This window comes from Grammomys surdaster, unplaced genomic scaffold (assembly GCF_004785775.1).
Source record: "Grammomys surdaster isolate TR1022 unplaced genomic scaffold, NIH_TR_1.0 143, whole genome shotgun sequence".
Lineage (NCBI taxonomy): Eukaryota > Metazoa > Chordata > Mammalia > Rodentia > Muridae > Grammomys > Grammomys surdaster.
This window is the reverse complement of record NW_021604601.1, coordinates 3,739,039-3,752,909: the sequence shown is the minus strand read 5'-3', so window position 1 is coordinate 3,752,909 and position 13,871 is coordinate 3,739,039. Positions and strand designations below refer to the sequence as shown.

The following is a 13,871-nucleotide window of genomic DNA, read 5'->3' as shown; positions in this document are numbered from 1 at the left end:
AGTAACCTGAGAAGGTCCCAGTGTCACCCCCATCACATTCTGGTTACATTACCTAAATATTGAACCAAAGGGAACATAAGGACCGCATAACAGGAACATAAGAAGCAACCAAAAATATCCTAGACCAGGGCTGTGAGATCCATCCTCTGTGCAAGATGCAGCCACTAAAAGCACAAGTCTCAGTCTGTGGATACCTGCACTTGGTTTGTAAAAGAACAGCTAGGCAAGCTGGACCGAGTGGTGGTGTGGGTGAAGAAATGGCTTGGGAATGGGTAAGGGGCGTGGCTATTTCTCACTGCTAAACTATTAGGCTAAATGGTTTGCTGTGCATACAGTCAGGGAGATGGGGAGTCACTGCCTTCAGTGTGTATCAACTGATGACCCCATCAGACTTCAGTGGAGACTTCTGATCAGGTGCTCACACAACACAGGTGGCCCTGGCTAAACTGAACAGTCACAAAACCAAGTCACGGATCTGGAAAAGGCACTGGCAGGGATAAGAGGAGGGGGGAGGTTGGTGAGGTCAGAGCTCAGTGAGTAAAGGTGCCTGTCACCAATCCTATTGACCTGAATGTTATCCTGGGGACCCACAGGGTAGAAAGAAGGAGAGAACCAGTTCACACAAGCTGTCCTCTAACTTCCATTAAAGTACAGTGGCATTCATGTGTGTTCATGCACACATAAAATGGAATTTTAAATTGCTAGGTGCAGTAGTGCTTGCCTTTAAACCCAGAATTTCGGAGGTGGAGGCGGGTAGGATCTCTGAGAGTTCTAGGCCAGCCTCATCTACATAGTGAGAAAGAAGCCAGGCAATGGTGGCTCAAACCTTTAATCACAACACTAGGCAGAGGCAGGGAGATCTCTTGAGTTCGAGGCCAGCCTGGTCTACAGAGTGAGTTCCAGAATATCCAGGGCTACACAGAAACAGAGTCCTTGACAGCCATGGCATCTCATTCTACCCCCCTGCTGCTGTACTGTTCCGGTGAGCTGGATCCCCAGCCTTCGGATTGGCTTCTTTACATTTTGACTAAAACACTATTAATACACAGCCAGCTAATTAGTAAGCTGGCTGGTTATGCTCATTAAAAACTCCAATGGCTTTGTTTTGTTTTCCAAAAACAAACGTGCTTATTGTTCTGTGTTGGCTTTGTTTTTGGTTTTTAAGCAGGGCCTCAAATATCTTGAGGTTAATATGAACTAGCTATATAGCTGGATTTGTAATACCCCCGCCTCCACGTCCTAAGCGCCAGAACTACAGGCACACACACCATACCCAAGTACTTAGCTCATTTTTCTGAATTCTAAAAGCCATCCTCTATCGGTAATCGATAGAAACAAGGATTCCTGTTAAGACAATGTGCAGAGATGATCACTATTAATATTTATGGGCTTTTGTTGTTGTTGTTTTTGGTAAGTTGTTCGACGGTCTGCCAAACTGTGGCATAATGGTTGCAGGAGTCATTTTTATGTCCCTCCCCCAGCATTCATTGGTCCCATCTTTTGTGGTCACACTGCGGGGCCCACAGGCAGTGTCATTACCGAGTCTGAGCAGAAGAGAGCAGTATTGCCCAGCTGGCTGCTGTAGGAGGATCAGGTGCAAGACCAGAAGCCACAGGGGCAGTCTGGGGCACTTTCACACTCCGCAAACTGCCAAGTTTCACTGGTGCCTTTAAATAAGAAAAAACCCTGACTTCCAACACAAACCTTTCCAGAGTGTTAAGGAAAGCCTACGTTCTTACCCTTTGTCTGTAGCAGACAGAAGCTGCAGACCCCGTACCCCATTGTGAGCCTGGCGTGGCCTCAGGCTCTGTTTTTATTTCATTTTTTCCCACCATCTCCCCCCCCCCCCCCCCCTTTAGCTTTCAATGGCCCACCTCTACTTGGAACATTCAAGCACATTCCCCAGTCCTCAACGACAGCAGAGATCCCCAGACCAGACAGCATTCCCCTCCACCTATGGGCTGCCAGAACCCCTCTGACAGACAGGACACATGCACAGAGAACGCTTAGTAAACAGAGGCTTGTTTTTGGCAGGGTCGCATGTATCCAATTCCTCATGTAGCTGAAGTTAGCCTTGCACCACTGATCTTCTTGCTATGAGATCTAGCTTGAGAAGCCATTGAATGCTTTAAAACAGAAAGAACATTTTTAAAAAAGCCCAAAGATGGGGGCTGGGGGTTAGAAGACCTAAACCACCAGGCTTCTAAAGGGAGGGAAGGTGCCATAGCATCCCAGCACTCTAGAAGTAGAAGCGGGTGGATCTGTGAGAATTTAAAGCCAGCCTGGGCTACACTGTCCGTTCCAGATCAGCCAAGGGTACACAGTGAGATCCTGTCCATGTCTGTCTGTCACACACATGCACGACCACAAGCACGCGCACACACACACATACACACACACACATGCACACACACTATAACACCTATGGGCAGGGGCTGGCGTTCCCACCATGATAGATTGTGTGCCATTAATTGTGAGCTTTTAAAAAATAAAATATTCCTTCAAAAAAAATATTCACAGAGAAGCTTCCATCACGCCTCAAAATCTCATGCCTCAAAATCTAATCTTTCCTTTTTTTTTTCATTTGTGTGCTACAGATGGATGGATGGATACATGAGTGCCACCAAACACGTGTAGAGGTCAGAGGACAACTCTGTGTAGCAGGCTCCTTCCTTCTGCCTCTACACGGGTTCCAGCGAGTAAGCACAGATTACAGCTGAACCGTGGAGCCCGTCCTCTAGGACTTTTAGCACATTAGATCCTTTTACTGTGTGTGGAGTTAGCGCAGGGAGTTTGATCTGCACGACTTCCAGCTCCTGCAGAATCATCTGCCTTGGATTTGTCCCGCTAGACAGAAAGTGGAAAAGCTTAAAGGTCTCTGGAAGTAGCAAGGACTTGTGGGTATATTTCCTTGCCCCCTTAAAGTCTATGCATCAATAATACAGTTGTAGACAAGACCTTTCTCTCACTGTGTACGATAACTACTCAGTACAGTTCTCAACAATCCTACCGCTATGAAGACAACTGCCGTTCACACAGCAAACCTCGAGTGCTCACAGGTCCAAGGATGCCCATTCATCCTGGGGCTCAGACTCACCAAGATCCAAATGAAGCTGCTTACTAGAGAGGATCAAGTCAATAGCAACAGGCATCTGCATACGGACTCCCCACTAGCAACCCATCTCCTACGATCCTGACAACTCGATGGATAACCAACCAGACTTAGAGCAGAAAAACATTTTGGGAGAAAAGCTTCATCCAAACTGATTTTGCACCAACCTCTTTTCTTCATCACCACTTCTGAAGGACAGCACAACAGTGTAACAACTATTTACAGGTGGTGCAAGGGCTCTGGGGTGTTTAAAGTGTAAGTGGCACTGGCTGGTTGAATAAAATCACTTTTTGTTTTGGAACTAATTCCCCACAGATGTTGAGAGACAACCACACTTAGGAGACTGAGATCACAATCACACACACACACACATACACACACATAAACACACACACATAAACACACACACATAAACACACACACATAAACACACATACACACACATACACACACATACACACACACACACAATTTGGAAGCTTAAAAGAAAAAAATAAAAGTGTCCTCCCGTACTTCACAAAAACATTAATATTTTAATCTAAATTCAGCCACTGAGTTGAGGTGACATCACTTTTCAAAAACAAACAAATGAAAAGGTACACTACTACAAAAACTATAATAATATTCAATATCTAGGTTTAGAATAGCCAGTGCTCTCTGTCCTTAGGCACAGCTTACTGTGTGCGACATCTGGAACTGTTTAACTTTCCCCCACGATCTCCTGGAATCCTTCCAGGCATTCTCTGCATTCTGAACCCACCCCTTATATCAAAACACGCCCAACTCAGCTCTGCTGTTCCAAAGCTCACAGGCCATGAAACCGCCAGGCAGAAAAGCTGTTTAATGGGGCTTAACACAGAGATGTAAAAACCCAGCTCAGGACCATCCAGGTGACATCATTATCATGTGGCTCTTCGGGCACCACGATGCAAGGTCACCCGATAGCATCATCTGTGCCTTCAGAAAGAGATCCTTTATGAGGTACTCTGAAGCTAGGCGTGGGCAACTTCCTTTGATGACAAGAGGAAGATCACGAATCAGGGGTTTTCCCAATTGTTAGGAATGAACAGTAGGAACCTTAAAGCACCAAAATTACAGAGTCAATGGCAGCAGAGACCAGTGAAGCATCTCAGCTCATTGGATTACTGTTCTGTCCTCAACAAAGACCAGAACCAAAACCTGACACTGACACCAGCTGTGTGCAGGGTACTGCTACCCCACCAATAATTTGCATAGAAAAGTGCATTATAAGCTCTTTACAATATGCACGAATGCTTCTGTGGCTTAGGTTTTTTTTTTTTAATGTAAATTTCACTGGCTCTTGCTCCCCACTCCCTTTTCAGGACATCACTGGCTCTTCCCCTCTCTCCCCAACTAAAAAAAAAGACACACTTTGTAGCCCAGGTTAGCCTCAAACCAGAGTTAATCCTTCTGCCTGTTTCCCAAGTGCTGGATTTATAGGCATGAGCCCCACACTTGTATCCTCCATTTACTTTTGGAGATAAAAAGATTTTTGCTCAATTTACCAAATAGAGATACTATCAGTTAACCTTAAAAAATGGGTGTGAATGAATGAAAATAGAAAAGATGCCTTAAAAAGGAGATATTTATTTTTAATTATGTCATATGGGGATATTAGTGTGCGGGCATGCACATGAATGCATGTGCCCCACAAGGACCAGAATGGAGCATCAGATTCCCTGGAGCTGAGGGTAAAGTCACCCGTGAGCTGACTGATATGGGTGCTGGGATCACATCTCAGGTCCTGCTCTTAACCTGAACCATCTCCCCAGCTCCGTTCGGGCTGAATGTGGTGGTGCACATTCTTTAATCCCAGCACCAGGAGGGAATCTCTGTGAATTCAATGCCAGCCCACCTGATCTACACGTCAAGTTCTAGGCCAGTCAGGGGGATACACAGAGTGAGAGTGAGATGGGTCGGAGGGTAAAGGAGCTTGCTCGACACTCCTAAGGACCCGAGTTGCAGAAAATGGATAAGGAAAATTGTCTTCCTACAACACACAGCAATGCAAGTACACCATGGTGCGCATGCACACTCGCGTGCACACATGTACTTAGGAACACACCCCAGTAATAAATAAGATGTAAGTAGTAGCTCTGGGCTAGTAAGGATGGGAGAGTGCCCCTGCATGAGAGTAAGAATGGGAGAGTGCCCCTGCCAGTTGAGCATGAGAGCCCTGGTTGCCATCCTCAGCACTGCACAAGCTGGGTGTGGTAGCGGTGGTCTGTAGGAGGCCAGGAAGGACCAGAAACGGAAGGTACAGAAAGGGTGATCCTTGGGAGACTCTGAAACAGCTTAAGCTAGGTGAGACCCCCGTCTTTTGCTGTCACAGTACCACTCTGCATCAGGGAAGGGGACCCTTCTCTCACGATCATGTTGCAAACTATTTTCTAGCTTCTATGCCTAGTTAATGCTATTGGGATCCTAGGATGGTGAGCCCATGTACCAAATCCATGCACCGACACGCCCGACCTCTTCCTTGTGCGGTTTCTGATTACTAGCAAAACGTACATTACACACCATCACCTTGTCCGCGTTTAAGAAGCTAAAGCACCAGGCTCCCCCTCAGATGCTACAGAAACTCCCTTCTCTCTTATTTAAACAAGCAGTTTAGAAGCCTTCGCTGCTTTTTAAGATTCTGAACAACTGTTTGTTTGAGTCAGGGTTTCTCTGTGTAGCCTTGGCTATGTAGTTACAGAACTAGCTGTAAACATCAGGCTGGCCTCAAGCTCAGAGATTTGCCTGCCTTGGCCTCCTGAGTGCTGGGATTAAAAGCTCACACAACCACGCCCAGCTCTGACCAGCTTCATAACGACTACTGAGAGTACATGAATACATCTTCCTTAATCAGTTAACTTACAAAAAACCAGCAACACAAAGACACTGAGATGCCCTTTGAAGAAGTCTGCTTGCCCTGTACTTTTTAGAGACAAGGTCTCAGGAATCTCAGCCAGGGTTTGAACTCCTAACCCTCCTTCCCAGTGGTCAGATGGCAAGTCTGTGATTCCATGCCTAGCTCAAACTCAGCAAGCGTTTTACCAGATGAGCTGTATCTCTAACCCCTTGCCGTGAAAGATTTTGTGCTCTCTCTTTCTTTCATTATTTCCTCCCTTCTTTTGAGACAGAATTTTTCCATGTCACATCAGCCTTCTTGGAGCTCTCTATTCTAGACCAGACTGGTCCTGAACCCACAGAGTGCAGCTAGCCTCTGCCCCGAGTGCTGGAACCAAATCCATGCGCCAACATGCCTGACCTCTTTTTTGTGCAGTTTCTGATTAGTAGCAAAAAAGTGCAAAAACCATGCAACACTGTCCATATGCACACTGTGAAGTGTAATCTGGAAAGCAATAGATCCAACCACTCGATTGTACCTTAAAAATTGAATGGATCTTCTAAATAATATTCTGCCTGTGGCTCCACTGGGATTACCCGCTGGAACCCCCTCCTCCTTCCCACAAGAAACTGAGCATGTGACAAACTAATAAAATATGGAATATACAACACCTTATACACAGAAAATGCCAGGAGAAAAGGAGGTCTTGGAGGATCTGTTCAAAGCATTGTTTATTCATTCACGTAGACACCCTAACTTGGGGGCTGGAGAGAGGGTGCAGCAGTTAAGAGGAGAGACAACTCTTCCAGAGACCAGAGGTTCAGGTCCCAAAACCCAAGCGCCTGTAACTATAGATTCTAGGGGAATCCACTGTCTCTGGCTTTGGAGGGCACCTGTACTCACATGCATATATCCACACACAGACTGACTGACTGACACATACATATACACATCATTACAAACAAATCTTAAACAAAGCACCTAATAACTTGGGAGAAGAATGCTATTCTTTTTTTTAAAATGTTTTTAATTTCTAAGCTTCATAAATTTCCACCCTGGCCAGCGGTAGAAAGACAACTGACATCACAGACGAGACAGAATATGAGGGAGCCCTCGGTGTAAACAAGCTAAACTATAGGAAGTGAGAGATATTTTCAGCTCTGCTAAACTTTTGAAGTCATTTAAGATTCCACAGGGAGATATGGCTTTGGGGGGAACAAAGAGACAAATATGGAAGTCCTGGAAAGTCTGTGCCCCACTTTAAACAACAGATTTGTCAGCATTGGTCTCAAATATTAAGATCAGAGCCATTTTTATAAATGTAAGTTAGCAAGTAGAGTTTAATTTTCTAAGGGAGTAAAAGGGAAAGCAAACATAAACCCACAGTCTCCTAAAACAGCCCAGCCTTCAGAGAACTGGCTAAGACTATCAAATACCAAGTTAGTGGATTTGCAAATGCATTCTGAAAGCCTGGGTAGGCAGCCCACTTTCTAGAAGTAGGGATTACATTACAACCTACACGACTAGATTCCTAGAAAACAAGCATAGGAAAAATAATTTTTTTTTTACTATTTTTTTACTAACATTTAAATACTGTTTCTTGTTGTGGATTTAGTAATTATGGCTTTACTAATATCAATCACGTATGTCAGAACTAAACTAAAATATTAGTCTGCTACATGATCTCACTCAACGTTCTTATTACCGAGCTCTAGGAAGCGAAAAATGCTTGCAATTTCTCAGGCATAGGAACTTTAAAAATTAGACTAGAGCAGGTTATCCAAGCCGAATCGGACACTGACTCAATTCGGCTAGCTGCTGTGGCTCCTCTCAACAACACAGCCCCCACTTCCCCAAGGGGAAAAGGATATAGTTCCTAACCAGATGCATTGTCCGGTGAGCGCTTCCAGGAAGATTGTTGTTCATTGGTTCCTGGGGGTCTATGGAATGCTCTCCTGGGGAATGTGCAGGGAGAGATAATTGAAAGCCGATAAAATTCCAGGCACGCTGTGGCTCACCTCTTGAGACTCTTCTTCCAGAGTCACATCAGCAGGAAGAAAAAGTCACCGAGGGAGAGTGGAGTCTTACCTGTGATGGTAATGGTCCCCAGCATATTTAATAACAGTCTTCGGCCTCCTACGGTAGGAAGTCTCCTTCTCCTCTGTCTCCTTGCTGCTAACCCAGTGAGTAGTCGATGCGATCAGAAGGAACGCAGTCCTAACTACTCTCAGAGCATCAAAGAGCCTCTCCAGCCCTAGAGGTGCAGCAATGCGCGCAGAAGAAGCGCTTCTCCGGCTAATTATAGGACGGCCCCGCCCACGCCCCAGGCCCCGCCCACAGCCAGCCAGCCCACACCTCTGTCAGGACTTGGCTGCCGCACCGTGGAAGTCACGTGCCCCACTTTACAGGGTTGGTCTCTGTGCCTGGTCTGTAGCGACTCAGGGGGAAATTTTTAAGTCTCTGGGGTGAGCCAGACCCGAGCATCAGTATTTGATCCAAGCAGTGAATTCATCTCTGGCACCGACTCCTGCATCTCAAACTTTTAAAATTATGTAAAGGCAATAACTGCATAGATATTAAAGTTCTCCGATTTTTAACGCCGTGTTCTGTGTCCTTCAGTTGGTTTAAAGGTGGATGAGGTGCAAACAGAAGGAAACAGAATTTCCTTTTTAAAGCCCATGGTATTTTATATGCTGCCAACCGTTTCCTACACATCGGCCAGTGTAAAGACCCACAACTCTCTGCGGTCCTGTTTCCCGGGCCGTTTGCAAAGGGTTGTCACAGAGCGAACTGTCTTCAGCATCTAGCCAAGACAACTTTTTAAAAAGCAGAAATATCTGACCCTTGAGTCTCTCCTCTTTTTGTGGTAGTAATGAGCTAAACATTTGGTTGAGACTTCACCAACATTCTCCTGCAAATAAAAATTTAGGCAGCCCGATATATTTTTTTTCCGTTAATCTTGAGATTGTTTCTCTCCAAAGACACGAGTAATAAATGAGCTGGGTCTTCTGTTAGGATAGGTCCATTAGGCACGGCCTGGTAGAGCAAACAACCTCTCTCCACCCCAAAATAAAAGGTTTTACTTTTGCTTTTCTCTTCAGACCTGAAGGCCTTGTTCATGACTACTTAGGGAATTGGACGGCGAGATTGGTGTGGAGACGACTGGGCAAAGACAAGCGACATAAAAAGGAGATTTAAAAAAAAATTTTTTTTTTTGGTCAGACTTTGACAATGGTTGCTGCTTCTAGCCACCAGGGGGCGGTACGCACCACATTCCGGCCCAGAAAGAAGAAAGGGCCAACTCCTCCCCGGCAATCAGAGACTGTTACACAGATCAGCTTTATACAGATCAGGCTTCCCAGCCAACACCCAACCTGGCTGTGAGTCTAAGTAAGCCAGACCATAGGTCTTATCCTGATTGGTTAAGGTCTGGGAGCAGACATTTGCCCTCTGTGTTCCCAGTAGGTGGAGTTTCAGACAGCCCAGCTAGCTCTCTTCCCACCGTCTATTCTGGCTGTGCAGATCATGATAAGAAGCCCCTAGATGCAGCATCAGTGGTCCACGTTTAACTAGACACTTCCCCAGAGTGTCCCAGGACGCCTGAAGCCCCAGGGATCTAAGAATACAGAATCACTTCCCAGCAGCACTCGTGCACAGCACATGGCTGTCACTCTGCTCCTCTGTGGATCCGGTTTACATAACTGCATCGCCTTCCCTTCTGAGCCCAAATTCTAACAACAGCGAGGACACCTTGATAGGTAAGGGGAAAAGTCACCAGATACAAAATTCAGAGAGGCAGGCGGATTTCTGAGTTCCAGGCCAGCCTGGTCTACAGAGTGAGTTCCAGGACAGCCAGGGCTATACAGAGAAACCCTGTCTCGAACCCCCCCCTCCAAAAAAAAAATTCAGACACAGAACACTCTTAAAAAAAAAAAAAAAAAAGGCTGAGGGACCGGACAGTAGTGGCGCACGCCTTTAATCCCAGCACTTGGGAGGCAGAGGCAGGCGGATTTCTGAGTTCGAGGCCAGCCTGGTCTACAGAGTGAGTTCCAGGACAGCCAGGGCTACACAGAGAAACCTTGTCTTGAAAACCATAAAAAAAAAAAAAGGCTAAGGCAAGTTCTTTGCTTTCATGACACAGAAGACAATACACTCTTGAAAGACACATACTTCATAGAGAGGCAGCTAAGGCTTGGAGGCAGAGCAACGGATGCTGTGTTAGGGGCTGACTCTCCCAGCACACAGTTCCCTGGGATCACTGTCTTTCTGAGCTCTGAAGGCCAGGGAGCATATATCGTGGCTGCCAGCAAGTTCCTCTGGGGCTGGCCTTAAAATGGAAAACCATCAATCAGGACAAACACAGAAGGAAAGGTCAGACAGAGGGGTCACTGCAAATGCAGGCGACTTTCTTTTGCCATCTCTTCCTTTCTACTACTGTTAAATGAGAGCCAAGGCATCACTACCGACAGCAAAAACGACCAGATGATATATGCCCATCACTTGGTGGAAGATGGGGGTAGGGGATGTTTTCTTAAATCTGCATGATTCAATCAATAAATATTCGCCAAGGTCATGTTCCAGTTTTGTTGTGTTGAAACCCACTGGGGGCCAGTCAGATACTACAGGGATAGAGTTGGCCTATGAAAAGAATGGGGACTCCCCAATGTTGGACACAAAGAAGCAACATCCTGAGGCAATGCCTGTAAAGCATAACTTGGGGACTCATGGGTGAGTTCCCTATAGCTACTGTTACCCACAGTTTATGTTTGGAGGTCGGAGACAGCCAAGGAGAGGTAGAGGTGCTAACCAGATGAGAGTACAGAGATTACCCACAAGGAAGGGATATCCAAGATAAATGTCATATATAAACTGGTGAAAAGATGTTCAACATCATTATCCATTATAAATATGCAAATTAAAACCACTTCATACCCACCAGGAAGCTAATAACCAAATGACAACAATGACCATGAAGAAGCTGCTGGCAGGAAGGGATACTGATGCGGAAAGTGTCTGGGACTTCCCCAAAGCCAAACACAGCTGCCAGATGACCCAGCAACAAACATACACCCAAGAACAATGAGAACATAATCAGAGGATAACCTGGACAGGACCACTCTTGTGATGTTAGGTACAAAGTTTAAAGTTGTGTCTTTAAAAACAACTCTAGTATGCCTACCAACTGACACAGGCTTAAACAAGTATAGTGGATCTGCGTAAGGAAACCATGATTAAAATGGAGTTTGTGGGGGCTGGAGGGGTGTCTCAGAGCTTAAGAGCACTGGCTGCTCTTGCAGAGGACCCAGGTTCAGTTCTCACACCCCATGAGGCTGCTCACAACTGTCTAAAACTCCAGTTTCAGAGGCTCTGATAGATGTCCTCTCTGGGCCTCTGAAGACATCAGGCACACACAAACACACACCCACACAAACATACAAACAGGTATATAGGCAGGCCAAACACCCATACATATAGAATAAAACTCAAAAGTTTAAAAGTGGTGAAGGTAGTCAGAACTGGTGGCTTACACCTGTAAATCCCAGGACCCAGAAGGCTGAGGCAGGAGATTTGCCACCTTCGAGGCTAGCCTAGGCTACATATCAAATACTGGCCCAACCAAGACTATCTAACAAGACCAAATCTCAACCCTGACCCACAAAAAGCTAAGATAATAAAATTTTGTCACAATGGGGGAAAAATGACACACAGACATAACACAGCTAAGGAAAACAAGAGTGAGCAGAGGCAGATCACAAATGGAAAGGGAAACGCTTGCCATAAGCCTGTGATTTGCTGAGAGATCTTGTTCTAGGGGCAGTCAGTCCTTTCTGGTATCAACTGTGGACTTTGTGGTCTAGGGCACACTGCTGCCCGGGAGCAGAGAACGGTTTCCAAGATCCTTTGGGGTACAGGGATATTGCCTGGTGGCCAAGCATCTTTGGCCTCCGTTTATGCATCACTGTCTTGCACTGGATGATGCGCACCGCAAGGGACCACTGACAACTGCGTGAGGAATACATGCTGACCTTTGTTGGTTTCTTGTCTGTTCTGAGATAATGTTTTATATATCCTAGGCTGGCCTTGAATTCCTTATTTTTCTATCTCCGTTCCCAAGTGCTAGAATTAACACACATGCACTACTATATCTGGCTATTTGTATGTTTGTGTTTGTTTTGCTTTGAGACAGTCTTACTGTGTATAACCCAGGTTAGCCTCAAATCTCAACTTTCCTGTCTGCATGTTCAAAGAGTATCCTAGCCTAGTGAGCATATAAGCATGCACACACACACACACACACACACACACAGAGAGAGAGAGAGAGAGAGAGAGAGAGAGAGAGAATGAATTGACTGAGGCGTTCACTGATTAGATGTGGAATCTGCAGCTCCAGGGGATGCACTATGTATATTTAATATTAGACAGGGTTTCTCTGTGTAGCCCTGGCTGTCCTGGAACTTGCTCTGTAGACCAGGCTGGCCTCGAACTCAGGGATCTGCCTGTCTCTACATCTCGAGTGCAAGGATTAAAGGCTATATGGAATATCTGAAAGGATACTGGCTGTAGCAGAATATTTTCCCCACTACATTCTACAATAAACTCGATAATTTGGGAGACTCATTACTGGGTACCACACATGAATGGCGGGTATTGTCTGGGGTTCAGCCAAGCTTTGTGAAGACAGCATGGAAGATTGGCTGAGCCATCTCCAACGCTGGCTTCTCGAGGGTGCCAAGGCCAATGCTTTTAGCCTGTCTGAGTCGAGCAGCGGCTTGACCTCAGGCCTTGTTGAGTCGGGAACCTGGCGGCTACATAAGAACAAGCCAGATTGGGCCATGCCATTTTAAATATTAACCTCTACAACTGGCAAGTTATTGACAGGATAGCTTGTTCTACTGGGCTCTGAGTATTTAGGTCTCTGCCCTATGTAGCAAGAACACTAGCTAATTGAATTTTATGGTCCAGATGCATTGGATATGTTAACACAGATATGGTTATTTAAGTTTTAAAAATCCAAATAAATAATCTGGAGAGCATGAAATTTTAAAACATTTCAAAAGCATGGAGGAAAATGAAGAGTAAAAACCAATTAAAGGAGGGCTGAAGGATGGGCCAGCAGTTGAGTGCCGGCTGCTCCCTCAGAGGACTTGAGCTTCGTTGCCAACTCCCACATCAGACAGCTAACAAGACACCTGTAGCTCACACAGATCCGCTTGTCTCTTGCCTCCTGAATGCTGGGATTAAAGGTGTAAACCAACCCCGTACCTATTTAGTCAGAGCGAAGCTGGAAAATAAATGGTATATTTTTGATGGAGTCCCAAATGCTGTGTAGCACATGTGTCTTTAGAAATTATTTTTTTAGTGTGATGCTGTGTGTTTTGTTTGTGTACCTACCTGTGTGTGAGCACACTTATGGGTGTGTGTGTGTTGAGGTCAGAGGTCAATGTCTGCTGTCTTCACTGTTCTCCACTTTATTTCTGAGACAGGGCCTCTCAGTGACCTAGGAGCCTGTCATTTCACCTAGACTGTCTGACTAGCAAGACCTCAGGATCTGTCTGTCTGTCTCTTCCCTCCCACTGCTGGGGTTACAGACCAGAGCCACGGTCGCCAGCTTTTATACATGGGGCTGGAGATCCCAATGGTGCTTCTCACACTTGCGTGCTGAGCAAGCACTTGACAAGGCCCTACTCGTTTTCCTCAAGTCTTAGTCAAGAGGAGTAGGGAGGAGGGATAATCTGAGGCTACACATACAGCATATATACATGCTTAGTCATCACAGAGTGGCACTGTTTGAGAAGGATTAGGAGGCGTGGCTTTACTGGAGTGGGTGTGGCCTTGTTAGAGAAAGTCTGACAGCAGGAGTGGGCTTGGAGGGTTCAAAAGCCCACATCCTGCCCAGTCTCAGTC

At 45.8% G+C, this 13,871-nt stretch overlaps 1 protein-coding gene across 2 annotated transcripts in view; it reads right to left on the bottom strand.

The window, feature by feature from the left end:
* The window catches only part of Akap12 (A-kinase anchoring protein 12), a 91,060-nt gene that overhangs the window by 16,588 nt on the left and 60,601 nt on the right, over positions 1 to 13,871 (bottom strand). The window contains exon 1 of one of the 2 annotated variants that reach the window (XM_028764383.1): positions 8,055 to 8,242. The exons of the other annotated variant lie outside the window; for it this stretch is intronic. Within the exon in view, the coding sequence (XP_028620216.1) occupies positions 8,055 to 8,079 (25 nt within the window). The 5' untranslated portion in view covers positions 8,080 to 8,242. Of the gene's footprint in view, positions 1 to 8,054; positions 8,243 to 13,871 lie in introns of those variants that run through there. 2 annotated transcript variants of the gene reach the window in all.